The sequence below is a fragment of the Dipodomys merriami genome, unplaced genomic scaffold (assembly GCF_024711535.1).
Source record: "Dipodomys merriami isolate MVZ:Mamm:240054 unplaced genomic scaffold, mDipMer1.0.p SCAF_11, whole genome shotgun sequence".
In the NCBI taxonomy this organism is placed as follows: Eukaryota; Metazoa; Chordata; class Mammalia; order Rodentia; family Heteromyidae; genus Dipodomys; species Dipodomys merriami.
In genome coordinates, this window is record NW_027202382.1 from 12,772,845 (window position 1) to 12,788,273 (window position 15,429).

Consider the following 15,429-nt stretch of genomic DNA (forward strand, 5'->3'; position numbering starts at 1 on the left):
TCAAACTGAATGTAGACTTGGCAGTGAATTTCTTTTGTGGAGAGTGGACTCTTTAAAGATTTATTTTTTTGTATGTGTATTTACTTTGGTTAAGAGCAGCCTGCATTTGTATAAAGTTTAAGTGAAACAGACAATACATTAAATTCTGCCATGAGTTTGTCAATATAAGTATGTATTTAACTGAGTTAAATTTGGATTGTTTTCATCCACTGGAGCTTTTTTAAATTGTTTTTTTCTTGTTTTGTTTGTTTTCATTTGGCTTTGGTAGTAGTGGAGACTGAATTCAGGGTTAATTGTTAGGTGAATCCTCTCCCATTTGAGACATGCCTGTCAAGCCTTTTTGCTTTGGTTATTTTTAAGGGATTGGGTCTCTCCATTTTGTAGAAGCCAGCCTGGGCTATGATCCTTCTGATCTCTGCCTCCTGAATAGCTGAGATTACAGGCATGACCTGTTCAGGTGTACACCTGGCACTTTATTCCTCTTTTTAATCCCAAGTAGTTGTCTTGTATCTAGCTGTTTTGTGGGTCTTGGAGGTTTCTCTCCACTTCTGTTTATTCTGTTGTCTAAGATAGCCTCTCCTCTCTGCTCCTGTCCTCCACACTTAACTAACAGCACTGTATATTAAATCCTCTTGTAATAGTATTCTGGAGATTTTATATTCTCTGTTCTAGAATTTCCACTTCCAAGCTTGCCTTTAATCAACATCTGAAATCCAGAAGAAGCCAATAATGCTCATAGCCAATAATGTCCACTAAAGTATTCCGTACAAATGAAAGCCCAGGAGCAGTCCAAATGCCAAAGAAAGATGAATGGTTTGTTAAATTGTGGTACATCCTAGAAATTATTAGGTAATTGTTCCATTATGTTTATAAAGTGTTTTATTATTCTTGGAACAAGCTCATGATAACTCAGTGAGCCAGGTCCTAAATTGTAGGTGTAGAAATCTCAACTAGACAAAAGATATATGGGAATTAAAAGATGAGAAAGAAGTACTAAAGCAATCATTACTGGAATTGTAACTGGTCTTTGTTTATTTTTACACTAACAAGGTATTACTTCATAATTTTTAAGTCATATGAAATAAACCAGTCAAAGGGAAATAAAACTACCCTGGAGATTTGGTTGGGTTCCAGAAAGACTCAAAGGACATTTAGGAAGTGATCATTTTTCCATTTAATATTACAATATTTATCCAGATAAATTTAGAAATGTACTTTGTTCTCTGAATTGACAATTCTTGGGCAAAGAGACTGAATTCTTGCCAACTGTCTTTTTCCTTTGCAACCTTAGCAATCTGCCTTCACACCTTTAAATCACAGGGGCTCAGTTTAAAGTTTCATTTCAAAATGAAACATTGAAGGCATAAAATGATACTGTATTTGACAGTTAAGTATGTTTCCTAAAGTCCCCTCCAGAAATGATAGGAGTGGCCCTACAACACAGGGCCAGCTTCATCTTGGAGAGGCTCATTGATGACTTACCTTCATTTTGCCTGGCTAGAAAGTCAAAAGACTAGTGGAGACAGAAGTGTAATTTCTAAGACCTCTTGGCTTAGAAGTTGAAGTATTTATGGTTATTAGTGCATCTGCATTATCAGTTAGTTTACCTTGACTTTCCCCCCTTTAGATCTTGACTTCCAGCACTCTGGTTTTCATTTTTTATGTCTTTCCCATTTACACTGTGAACATTGCATTATGAAAACTACAAAATCCAGAGGATGACCTCCTAGTCTTAATACCCAAATCTAAGCCAGCTGCTGATTCCAGCTACTCAAGGGGCTAATATCTGAAGGATCATTGTTTGAGAACACCCTAGGCAAAAAAAATTCAATAAGCTCCATCTCCAAAATAACCAGCAAAAAGCAGGACTGGATGTATGAGTTGAGTGGTAGAGTGCCACACTAACAAGTGTAAGGCCTAGGTTCATACTGCAATACCAAAGAGAGAAAAGAGAAACACAAAAAATAGATATCTAAATCTAGTAAACATATATATATATATATATATATATATATATAATTGGAGAGGACAGTTAGAATTGTTTTCATTGATGGTATTTTGTTCTCTTTTCTTGTGTTTCGGTTTTGCAATTTGACCTCCTGATCTTGTTCCTTATTTTTGCTCTTATAGCTCTTCCAGAGGGAAAGGGAAAGGGTGGTAGAATGATGCCTTTTTCCATTCTTTCTAAGCAACTTGGCCTACTTTGAATAATATTGGCTTAATGTTGTGTTTTGGGAAGTTAGGATATAGCTATTGTATATTTTGTTGTAACATTTTACATAATTACCTTGGAAGTACATCCTCCTAGCAAGAATTTCTGACAAGACATCATGGATGTGAAAACTGTCTTTTTTTAAAATATGATTTATGAATTTCTAGAGCACCATTTAGTGTGATTCTCAGAAACTGTGAACAGTGTCCATATGTGAATTCAAATCATATAATTAGCAAACAATTTTTCTGTTTGTCTGTGAGGTCATTCACATGCAGGGATCTTGCTTAAAATTCACAAGATGGAAATAATTTAGGAAGAACTCTGAACTCTAGGTCTGTTTATTCATTCCAGTAATTAGAACTAAATGAATTGACAAAGCTGAGCGTAACAGATGTTTTATTTTCATAGTAAATAGGTTTTTACCTAGAAGTACTATAACTTGGACATTTCTGCCTGCTCATCCTCCCATGAATATGTTGCTTTTGTCAGGCTAATGTCTCCAGCATTTCCTGGGGCCGGCATTTGCCTTCCACCTAACAGCCTCCTGCTGCTGGAGGAAAGGGAACAAAAGGACAGCAACTTAGTCCTGAAGTGCTCAAAGTACAGCAGAAAAGATGATAGCAAGAATCTTACCCAGAAGTAGAAATAATGGCTGGAGATCCCTTCTCGTTTTGGTTTGGGCTTTGTCAGACCCTTTAACAAGCCTACTGTGGATCAGTATTTATTGGGGTTTTTTTGTTGTTAGAATCAATTATTTATCATAAAGTGAACAATTTCAATTTTAAACATAAAATTTCTTTTCTTCATACTGAACCCAAATATGAGTGAACAGGATTTTATTCAAACTTTACAAATATCATTTACACTTAGCCTGAGTTTAAGCCTGAGAGAGTTCAGCCTGAAGTTAGACTTCATTCTAAACAGTTAAGCATCTGACAACAGTGCAGAGGATGACCATGAATGACCATATACAACCCAATGGTCCAGAGAAATCTGTGAACATTGACACAAATGAACTTCAACCCTTTACTTTGCTCTGGTCTACATCATCTTTTTTTTCTCCCTTTTCCGCTCCCGGGGATTGAACCCAGGGCCTCAGCATGCTAGGGAAGTGCTTCATACCCTGAGCTACATCCGAAGCTTTCATAAGATCTTTGGAGCCTAAAATTGTCTACTGTAAAATAACTTCAAAAATCTGCAAATGGGGCTGGGAAGGTGGCTCAGTGGTAGAGCGCTTGCCTTGCATGCATGAGGCCCTGGGTTCGATTCCTCAGCACCACATAAGCAGAAAAAAAAAGCCGGAAGTGTTGCTGTGGCTCAAGTGGTAGAGCACTAGCCTTGAGCTGAAGAGCTGAGGGACAGCGCCCAAGCCCAGAGTTCAGGTCCATGACCGGACCCCCCCCCAAAAAAAATCTGCAAATGACATCTTTATGAAGGTGCACCCAGATGCAAAATTTTAGCTCAGAAGCTGCTTTAGGTGACAACTTTTCAGTCCTCACTGTTCATCATGTACTTGAAAATATGCAGCAGCATGATACTGTTTAGTAAGTTTATAAAAATCAGTACTTGTAACAAAATATAAAATACAGAGTATCTCTTTTTCAAATATGAAGTCTCTGAATGTTTCATTCATCCTTTGGTTTCAGACCCATATAATGCAGTCATATGACACTGTACACTTGAGCACTGAGACAGAACACTGTCCCTCTAACTGGGAGGGAGGTAAACTAGTATTTGTTCATGAAGCTAGTTAGATTAGAAGAAGAGATTCATGAACGTGTAATTTTAATATAGCTGCAAAGTGCAGCCACCCAGAGAGAGCAGAAAATCATCCTGAAAGTGACTGAAGTTCTTGGAATGGCCAGTTACAGCCACACAAACAAGGGAGCACGTGCATGCCAGCCCACACGTGGTTCAGCTCAGAGGAGTGGCAAGGTCTTGGAGGGAAAAGGGTGCAAAAACAAGTGTTCCCTAAATGTCTCTGCCGCCACTGTTGTATAAACGTCTTGAATTTGTTTCTTGAAGTCAGACTTCACTATTAATTTTAACATCACTCAGTGCGACCATGCTTGAGGACATTGTAGGGAAGAGCCAGATAAATTTGTATAAATTTCTAAATTTGACACTCCTTCTCTAGATTGTAATAGTGAAATTTACTATACCATCCTGCAAGGGGCAGAATACAGCTGCAATTGGCGTTTATTCATTACTCGCTAAATTTAACTGTTAACTTCTTCAGCTTTGAAATTCCTACAGTTACTTTTTCTTTCTAACAGAACAGACAGTTTACAGAAGAATCAAGACCTGGAATTTGAAAGAAATAGAGAGCGATTTGAGTTTCTGAAGGTATGGGCCCGGTTTGGTTTTACAGTTCGGTCTCCTGGTTGTGGGGTATGAGGGAGGGGTGTGTAGGAGATGGTCTGGTAGAAGTGTGGCAGGTGTTCATGGTGTTCTCTCCTTGTTCAATCCTAGTGGGGTTCCCAGGCCTTTCACAACATGAGGATTATTCCCCCTGGCTCAGGAATCATCCACCAAGTGAATCTGGAGTATTTGGCAAGAGTGGTATTTGACCAGGATGGATATTATTACCCAGATAGCCTTGTGGGCACAGATTCACACACTACCATGATTGATGGCCTGGGCATTCTTGGTTGGGGTGAGTGTTCTCAAGAGTGTTCTAGAGTATTCCAAGTCACATCAAATCTCAGTGGCATGAATTTATATGACCACAAGTATCGAAGGAGTGTTTTTATCCGCAGTTTCTCACTTCCTCCTATACTTACAGTGCCTGGAAAAGCACACAATTTATAATTGGAAAACTAAACTGAAATGAGGGGTTAGGGGCACTTTGTGTAAATGAAATTCATATGGGATATTTAAAAATAGAGGATGATTTATTTTTTTTTATACCAGTTCTACGGTTTAGACTCAGGGCCTCATGTTCTTACTTGGCTTTCTTGTTCCCAGATGGCAGAATACTGCTGGAGTCACACTTCCAGTCTAGCTTTTTTGCTGGTTAATTAGAAATGGAGTTTCACAGATTTTTCTACCCAGCCTGGCTTTGAACTGCAGTCCTCAAATCTCAGCCTCCTAAATAGCTAGGAGCCACTGGCACCCGGCTAACCATGGACTCTTGAACCTCACTCTCCAGTGTAGCCCGGAGGGTTACAGCTGTCAGGGTGAGGAGAACACTTTGGAAAAACACTTGTTAAAATTTTCGTAGAGAGACAGAGAGAAAAAAATAACTGTTCCCTATAGAAAACTCTAAACATTGTAACTGGATTTGTTGAATTCTTAGATGAGGGTATAGTGAGTTGTTTTGTCCACGCTGTTCCCTTGCAGGAGTGGGAGGAATTGAAGCAGAAGCAGTCATGCTGGGCCAGCCCATCAGCATGGTGCTTCCTCAGGTGATTGGCTATCGGCTGGCAGGGAAACCCCACCCTCTGGTGACATCTACTGACATCGTGCTCACCATTACCAAGGTAAGGACATGCTGCCTCTTCTCTGGTCTTGGAAAACCTGTGACAGGTGGAGTCTGGATTTCTGTGTGCTGTGGAAATCCTGGGAAATAATACACTCATAATTTTAAAGGGATAAGTTTTTATAATTATGTTCATTTTCCTTTTTGATAATTATGTTTCATTTTCCTTTAGTGTTCATTTTCCTTTTGCTTAATTTTTTAAAATTGTGACAGAGTGAAACTATGCGTAAATTAAGATGATGTTTATATGCCTACCACTTAGATTTGGCAGATGATAAGATTTTTATCATATTTTGGAATCTATTTTTAAAGAAGTAATATACATTGTTTATGGCTGAAGCCACCTTCCCACAATCACTGTAGTGAGGTTGAGAGACTCCCATACAAATGGTTATGGTTTGGTTTTTTTGGGGGGGGGGCGGTTGTGGGGCTTGAACTCAAGGACTAGGCACTGTCCCTGAGCCTGTTTGTGTTTAAGGCTAGCACTCCACCACTTGAGCCACAGTGCCACTTTGGGTTTTTGAGTGGTTAATTGGCGATAATAATCTCATTAGGACTTTTCTGCCTGAGCTGGCTTCAAACCGCAGTCCTCAGATCTCAGCCTCCTGAGTAGCTAGGATTACAGGCATGAACCACTGGAACCTGGCTGATTATACTTTTGATATATTTTTCCCACATGGTTCTTTATATGTGCAAATAGTAAATTAGTTTCATGAGTGTTGTTTGACTTTTAAATTTTTCTTCTGTATTGCAAATTATAGTATTATAACAACATTTTCCCAAGTTGGAAAATATTAAGATTTATAGCTTAAGCTTTTATAAGAAACCATCCTTTTTTAATGACTTAGATGCTTTAACCACCCACCCCCAAAAGTTGCATCTTGGAAAATTTTTTGGAAAAAGTACATCATAAAAATCCAAGAGAATTTCTCTTGGAATGAAGAATTGGATTTATTTGAAGACCATACTTATAGTAAATATCTGTATATTCTTTTTCTTTACATTTTTTAAAGAGTGAACTCAGAGCTTTGTGATTATGAGACAGGTGCTCTACCACTTGAGCTCACCTTCTAGCCCTATTTGTGCTAATTTTTTTGGATGGGGGTCTGGTCGTGGGGCCTGAACTCTGGGCCTGGGCACTGTCCCTCAGCTCTTCAGCTCAAGGCTAGCGCTCTACCACTTGAGCCACAGAGCCACTTCCGGCTTTTTTCTTTTTGTTTATGTGGTACTGAGGAATTGAACCCAGGGCCTCAGGCATGCAAGGCAAGCACTCTACCACTGAGCCACCTTCCCAGCCCCTGTGCTAATTATTTTTGAGGTAGACCTTCTTTGTACCCAGACTGGCCTGGCCTGAAGTCTTCCTACTTTCACTTCCCCACACTGCTGGGATGACAGATGCATGCCAGGGCACCCAGCACTTGTGCTTTGCTCCATAGTTAGGATTACACACACACACACACCATGTACCCAATGAGATAGAATCTTACAGTTTTGTGTCCAGGCCAGCCTCAAATCATGATCTCTTGACCTCTGCCTCCCAAATGGCTAGGAGTACAGCCTTCAGCCACCATGCCTGGCCGTGCTGTGTTTCAGATAGAGTGTGCCACAAAATTTGGAAACATTCGCATAACAAAAAGCGCTTTTTCCAGTCTGTGAAACTGGCTCATGCACCGCTAAGTCAGTCATGGGCCTCACCCCTGGCTGACGGCCTGTTGCATTGACATGTACCTGTAACATGAAGCTTGCTTATCATTACCTTTACATATAAGTCATTTTCTTATTATTAATTATTATGATTACATAACAATTGATTTAGATTTATTTAGTTTGAAAGAACCTAATTTTAGCACGTCTAGGCACTTCTGTCTTATTAGAGGGTGTGTGATTTGGGGACTTACTTTTTCTTAAGAAGTATGTTGACGTAATTATACAGGAGAGTCGGGAGAAAGATGGTACCTAATCCCTGTTACTTTTCTCCCAGCCCACAAGTGTTAACATCTTACCTATTCACAGCACATTCCCTAAAACTACAACCTTAGCCTATGGCACTCCTCACCACTCCCCAACTTCCCCAGTGATGTCCTTTGCTGTCCCTGGGGTCACCCACAATGCCGTGTTACTTAGATGACACTTTTTAAAGTATTTTTTAAAAGTAATCTGAAGCATGTTGGGCTAACTTATTGTTTGTGCAAGAGGATAGTTGTGTTTCAACGTGAGCCATCAAGTTTCAAACTTCTCTGTTGTTTTTGCTGCTCAGCACCTCCGCCAGGTTGGGGTTGTGGGCAAATTCGTGGAGTTCTTTGGCCCAGGAGTAGCTCAGTTGTCCATTGCTGACCGAGCTACAATTGCTAATATGTGTCCAGAATACGGAGCCACTGCTGCTTTTTTCCCAGTTGATGAAGTTAGTATCAAGTACCTGGTGCAGACAGGTAAGTGAGGCTCGGGGAGGCAGAGGGCTTCTGCTGAAAATCTCATTGAATACAGAGAATCCAAGCCCCACTATATTCCTGTGCTCTGGTCAAAGTTACATATTTTGTCCTGCTTTTGGACCCAAAATATATTGTTGGGATTGAAGAGTCTATACAGGTGGTATAGCCACTAGAAAGAGCTTGGTGCCCCAGAAGCCTGGATGCTGGATTTCAACTCCTAGTTTTTAACTATGAAACCAGTGATCTCAGTAATGATGATTATTATCTGAAGTAGCTGGTATACCAGATACTGGGCATGTATTTACTCTCATCATCATCATCACACAGATGTGTGAAGGCAGAGTAGACTGATTAAGCAATCCAATAGGAGAGAAAACTGAGATCAGAAAAACACAAGTTATTATCCAAGGTTAGTAAATAGCAAAATCAAGATCCAGCCTGCAAAGGCCTGACTCTGGTTGTTCTAAAACAAATGAAAATCTTCCCTGGAAGACATTTTATGTCCTTACAGTTTTAACTTTGTATAAACTTGTTGAGAAATGAAAACAGAAAAATGTGCTAATGACAAAAGTAGTTTTCTGTATGGGAAGGCCAGCAGAGAATCCCTGGGCGGAGACTTGAACAGATGGATGAGGGAAGTGGGGTTTGAACCAGGCATGGGTAGGTTTTCATGAGGCTTTTACAAACTCCAATCAATCTCAGCTCTTCTGCTAGCAGGAGGAAATTCCTCTGGAACTAGTAATGATTGTGATGAAAAAGTTTATTTTTAAGAAAGCTTTTCTTAAGTCTAACCACATTGGAATTCCTATGCCTTTGTTCCCCGCAAAGAATTAGAAGTGAAAAGGATATAGAAGTTAAAAAAAAAAAAAAAAAGAACCAAGACAGAATTAATAGTTGAGGGCAACAGCCTAAAGAACAGGAAGGCAGAATGGCAGCTGGGAAAAGGAGAAAGGTTACAGAATGCTTCCAGAAGTCAAGTTCATTTCTAAAAGAACTGGAAATGTCACCCGAGTTCTTACTAATTGAGTAATAAACTCACCACATCTATTAAATTGAGAGGAACACTTTGATAAAGTGAGAACCTTTCCTATTCAACCCTAGGAGAACTCTCTCCTGTTCATCTTCCTGGAAAGGAAGCATAGCATGCGATCAGCAGTGGACTTAACAGTAGGTTATGTTCAGTGTGTTAATAATGAAGCTCCTCGCTCTGTTTTTTGGCTCCATAATGAAAGCCAGTGACCTTGGTAACTCATTTGAAACACACAAGCATTCTGGCAGATGGTTGGATCCAACTTTTGGCCAGCTTAACTGTCAAAGAAGCAGGTCTACTGGGCATACTTTGGGAGCATTATTATCTTCAATATCAGGATCTTGATAAGCATTAAATATCAGAGTTCAGAGTCATATTTCTGGTCATACTGCACTTTGGACTTTGGAGACCGACTGAGGTTTGGATCCTGGTTCAGCTATTTATTGGCTGTGTACTGTGAGAAAGTTTCCTGATTTGTAAAGACAATAATAGTGCTTTTCTCATAGGATGTGATAAAAGAATGAAATACTTCACATAAAGCATTTAGCACCTAGTACCAGGCACACAGGAAGTGATCACTAGTCAGGGGCTGGGAGGAGGGGTGTTGGGCTGGGAGTCAGTGGGGTGATTGTTTCAGAAGGAATGTCGTACGCCAAGTCTTCATGACCAGCTGAAGGCAGATGCGGAGGTGCACTTTGACAAACTGTCTCAGACTTAGGTTCCTCCTAATCAAGGGTTAGAAACCAAAAAGAAGAGGGGAGCCTACATGTAGACCCAGAATTCCTTCCAGAAGATATAGCTACTTCGTGAGGAACAGCAGGTCATTCACGGCTCCATCCAAATGCAGACAGCATCAATCAGAGGTCACACAATCAGCTGTTGCTGAGTGTATGTGTGAAATGCATATTCCTTTCATAACTGCTGATAGACAGTTTTAAGATCTGTCACCAGGAAATACTAACATGTCACTTTCCACTCTTTATACTATTTAGGTCGGGATGAAAACAAAGTGAAGTACATTAAAAAGTATCTTCAAGCTGTAGGAATGTTTCGTGATTTCTGTGACTCCTCGCAAGACCCAGACTTTGCTCAGGTATGAGATATAACGTCTTCTACCAAACACGTTTCTTCTTTCCCAAGGTTGCACTTACAGGTGTCTGTTTTCTGGGGTGGAGAGTGCAGTGCACTTGTGAGAAATGAGTCACAAGGATGAAATATGAAAAGGATAAGGAAAACGTAAGAAATATTTCAACTACTGATTGACACCTCCTGCAGGGCAGAGGAACTAGAGCTATTCACAGGCTTAAGTTTGTCATTGATGTAGTCCTGAAAAGAAGCAAAGGTATGAACGCATCAGTTGATTCCATCTATCCTTCTATTTGCCTTTATTTCTTGGGTTGCAAACTGAACCTATGTGTTTTGATAGCCAAGGTTGGAGGGTAAGCCAGACTTGGAATCCTTATTTTTATGTTTTATTGAGAGAAGGAAGTGTGTGATGAAACTAAAGCCTAGTTCCTGGCACCAGTGACTTACTAGCATGTCCTACCAGATCACTTTTGAAGTGTGTTGGTTTATGTACTGTATCAGTAGAAAACCCACCTCAACCTAATGGGAGCAATGAAAACTATGTATTACAAACTGCTTCACAGCGTGGGGTGAATGAAAATACTGCATAGCTGCTGCAGCATCTACTCTGACCTCTAAGAGGCATCAAGAAGTCCTGCCAGTCTTGCTTAAGTGCCCAGCTTGATCTTGGGAAATGAATAGCTCGGGTCTTAAAAGGAGTCTGGGGCTTCTTTGTTTTAGAGTGTGATGATTTTGTTTATTGGCTTATGTTACATTTCATTGCAATGGTTGGTTTCTCTAGCCTGGCTTGTGCTGCTGCTTTTGTACCTGTAACGTGAATTCCGCAATCCCTTTTGGCTCGGATTTACAGGTTGTGGAGTTAGATTTGAAAACAGTGGTACCTTGCTGCAGTGGACCCAAAAGGCCTCAGGACAAAGTCGCTGTGTCTGACATGAAAAAGGACTTTGAAAGCTGCCTTGGAGCCAAGGTAGGGCCTCTGGACTTGGCCACACGTCCAGTTTCCTTCCTGCCCAGGCTTTTACCCCACTCCACGAGGAATCCTCCTGGAGCCTGCTACTGAGGGCAAGTCTTGTTCATTCTAAAATCCTTAGTGATTCCTTCACTACTTGCTAGCAAGGCAGCTTCCTTAGAGCCATGTGCCTTTGTGTAAACACAACTGAACCTTCCTTTTTATGTATGTCTGCTTTTCACATGGCTCACCATGTTGCTTACCCACTCAGGACTGCCTATCATGGCTAATGTCAGCCTTTTCCTACATGGCCACCATGTTTCTTCTCCATCATCTGGTGTGCTATTCTGTGACATCCTTCAGACTTAGTACAGATACCAGCTCTGCAACACAGCCTGACATCTCCTAACAAAGTCTTCTTTGCCGCTCTCAGAATTTCAGGGCACTTGGTCTGACCACCTTTGATGGGATATCACTTGCTTTAAATTATGTTGTTGGTACCTTATTTACATGTACAAATTCCCTTACTGAATTATACTGTGGCACATAGGACGTGTGTCAGAATACCCAATGGAATGTCTATACACAGACTTTCAGTTGAATATTTTCCAAATAAAAATAAATGATCAAGATGTGCCATGACTTGTAATCCCAGTACTCAGGAGACTGAGGCAGAGGGATTGTGGGTTCATCTCCAGTGGGAGCTATATAGTGGCAGCCTGTTTCAAGAAAATTGTAATGAAAGGGACTCACTCTTGGACACTAGCATTGTACCCTATGACAAAAAAAAAATTACCATTACCGAAATATTCCTCCTCCTACCAAAGTAAAAACTTTTGACCATATATGTTTTTGCTTCCTATCTTTATGTCTTATCTTTCTCTTCCTGTATATAATATGTACTTTTTTCTACCTATAGCAAGGATTTAAAGGATTCCAAGTTTCTCCAGAACATCATCATGCCCAACAGACATTTGTCTACAATAACAGTGAATTCACCCTTGCTCATGGCTCTGTGGTAATCGCTGCCATTACAAGCTGCACAAACACAAGTAACCCATCTGTGATGTTAGGAGCAGGTGAGTGAGTGTATGTTCATCCTGTGGATCTGAGATAGGGACCCATCTGGTCACTGTGTTGTACATGTAGGGCCTTTCCTTTCTGGATGCAGAAATAGTATCCAAAGCAAAGTATTTAAGATAGGATTCATAATATAGACTTATAATATAAACATTTATAATATAGACACATAATAGGCTTTTTCTTTAGCATTATCACCAAAGATACGTAGAGGAAAGCTGAATTTCTGCTGCCTAGAATCTGTACCAAATGTTAGAAAATTAAAATAAAAAAAGAATGCCTTCTGTTGTGTCATAGACTTTGTTCTCTGAAAAATCTCCTGACCAGTGGAATTCTGTACCATCTTGGTGGATTGGCGGTTGCATCTGAGCCAGGGCAGAGGGCATGGGTTGATAAGGCTCAGTGCACCTGACCCTTCACACAATTCGGGTGGAGCAGTTAATATGCACTTGCAGGAGGTCACTCACACAAGATTGCTTTAGTTTCCAGATACTGATTCGTTGTGTGCACACATCAGGGTGAACAGGGGAACTTTCTTTTTGAAGAGTTCATTGGTTGCCACTTGAGCTTTCCTTCTCTGCAGCCACCAGACCAGTTTTCTTAGGCCACATCACAAGCTTCAGTAGCTCTTGTCCCTTTGCCATCAGCATCCAATTCTCTAGTAACAGTCTCTGAATTTGTCCAAAGTTCAAAGTCCCAGGAACTGGTGATGTTACACTTAAAAAATACCTGTATCTAGATTTTTCACTTGTAACCAGTTTTATTCCATGCCAGCCAATACACAATATAGTCCTCCAGTTCTCATCTCCATCCACATGGAACATAATTAGAAAGATAACTTTTCCTCCAAAAAATTCGAAATTCGTTTGTAATTTATTACTAAATGTTTGGGGTTTATCTCTTAAACAGAAACATAAAAGTAAGCACATCCCTTTCTTCATTTCTGTGACTGGCCTTGAGTTTACTGAATACATGTATATGTCCCTGGGCCAGGAACTTTGGACTGCTGTTAGGCAGAAAAATCTGGCTCTTTCCTGAGGTCCCCTGGACACCTAGAGCAGGTGTTCATGCAGAGTATCTCTCTTCTCTGTTTCACAGGGTTGCTGGCAAAGAAAGCTGTGGATGCTGGCCTGAATGTGAAGCCATACATCAAAACCAGCCTGTCCCCGGGAAGTGGTGTGGTCACCTACTACCTGAGAGAGAGTGGAGTCATGCCTTATCTGTCTCAGCTTGGGTGAGGCATTCTTGTTTTTGTTGTTTTTTATTGCTCATGTATCACCGAGCAGAGCAGCTGTGGGCTTATCGGATACTGTCTGGTTACATAGTCTTCAGCAGATGGTGGATGGACTTCAACCTGCCACTCCAACTACTCAGGGCCCTGCTGTACAGTTGTGCTGGCTGTTCATGGGACAAGGGTGCCCTCTAAGGGCCAAGCCTGTGCTCTGCTTTCAGGACCCTGTGCCCCAGTAGTCTACACCCTTTTCTCACGTGCCCTGGAGTGTGCCAGGAGCTGCTTGGTGGCTCTGCCACAGAGAGGTATATCTTTTGATATGAAAATAATTATTTACCATGGCTAACAACATTCAGTCAAGTTGGGTATTCATTGCCAAATAGTTTCTCCGGTTAGCTGTTATTTCTAGTTTAGACATTTATTTTCCAGGCACTGCTGGCTCACAGCTAGCTATTCAGGAGGCTGAGATCTGAGGGTCACAGTTCTAAGCCAGCCCGGGCAGCAAAGTCCACAAGACTCTTATCTTCAGTTAACCCCTCCGAAGTAGCACCATGGCCCAAATGGTAGAGTGCTGGCCTTGAGCAAAAGGAAGCTCAGGGACAGTAGCTAGACTCTGAGTTCAAGCCTCAGGACCTCCAGATCATTCAACTCTTTGTTATGAGTTTTAAAAATATGAGTTAGATTCTTCTTTGATACAATATATGAAAATGCTCTACAGATGGGAATATCGCTGTCTTGGCTTTACGGCTCTCTGTGTCCCACAGCCTCCTGGATGGCTTAATGGCAGAGCAACTCCTTGAACGTGATTCTCTTTCCATGTCTAGGTTTGATGTGGTAGGCTACGGCTGCATGACCTGCATAGGCAACAGCGGGCCCTTACCTGAACCCGTGGTAGACGCCATCACTCAGGTAAGTACAGAGGAGCCCGGGTCTTCAGAGATGTTGTTACTTTTCATGTGATAGATGACCAAAAAATGCTGGTATTTCAAAACAGTCCATGGAAACAGGGTGAGATTAAAAATATTAAGAATATTGTCTTTAGTGCTAAAATTACATAATCTTAAAGACTTACTCTCTTTGTGCCTCATTTTGCACACCCGTCCATTGGAGATGGCAAGAGTGTCTGTTTTATAGAGTTACAGGAATTCTGATGGTGAGGGTGCCTGACACTCAAGTGAGCTTAATTCTTGCTGGTTTTGACTCCAGTAACTCAGGAATTGTTTGCTCCTGATTATGTGACATTTGGTTAAGAGTCAAGCAAGTCTCCGTGTGTTGGCTGCATTCATGTCACAAAGTTCTATAGCCTTGAAGCTACTGTGGAATGTGTGTGCGTCACTTGGCTTCCTTATTTATCCCTGTATCTGCACTTTCCCACCAGTTCTTCAGCCAGGCAGCCATGGCTAGGACACTCCATTCTCACCTCCCTGGTCTTTTCTCATGAGCAGAAATCACTTAATATTACTCTGTTACTTTTGCTCTAAGAAATCTACTGTCTGCAGAAGAGGACCAGGTGAAAGGGCAGCTGGCGGAACAAGAGGTCCCGTGATAGGAGAGCTGATGAAAATGGTCTGTGATGAGAGGTCTAAAACAATCTCTTTGTGACTTGATTTTTCTCTTAAGGGAGACCTCGTAGCTGTGGGAGTACTATCTGGAAACAGAAATTTTGAAGGTCGCGTCCACCCTAATACCCGGGCCAATTATTTAGCATCTCCTCCCTTAGTAATAGCATATGCAATAGCTGGAACTGTCAGAATTGACTTTGAGAAAGAGCCATTAGGTAAGTTTTTGGTTTTGTGATTGTAATTCTTTTGCAGTGAACTCCAAAAGAAAAAAAAATGAAGTAAATTGCTGTTTTTGTTAGTGAAAAGTGATGTGTCAAATCTCCACAGATAAAGACAGAGGAGAATTATCTGAAGTAAATAATATGG

General features: G+C 40.9%; 1 protein-coding gene across 1 annotated transcript in view; it reads left to right on the forward strand.

Moving 5' to 3' along the window:
• The window catches only part of Aco1 (aconitase 1), a 51,647-nt gene that overhangs the window by 23,021 nt on the left and 13,197 nt on the right, over positions 1-15,429 (forward strand). Inside the window, exons 5-14 of the mRNA XM_070008503.1 lie at positions 4,492-4,561; positions 4,688-4,871; positions 5,558-5,697; positions 7,954-8,125; positions 10,148-10,248; positions 11,092-11,208; positions 12,110-12,269; positions 13,369-13,504; positions 14,326-14,410; positions 15,122-15,278. Coding sequence (XP_069864604.1) covers positions 4,492-4,561; positions 4,688-4,871; positions 5,558-5,697; positions 7,954-8,125; positions 10,148-10,248; positions 11,092-11,208; positions 12,110-12,269; positions 13,369-13,504; positions 14,326-14,410; positions 15,122-15,278 — 1,322 coding nt within the window. The remainder of the gene's footprint in view (positions 1-4,491; positions 4,562-4,687; positions 4,872-5,557; positions 5,698-7,953; positions 8,126-10,147; positions 10,249-11,091; positions 11,209-12,109; positions 12,270-13,368; positions 13,505-14,325; positions 14,411-15,121; positions 15,279-15,429) is intronic.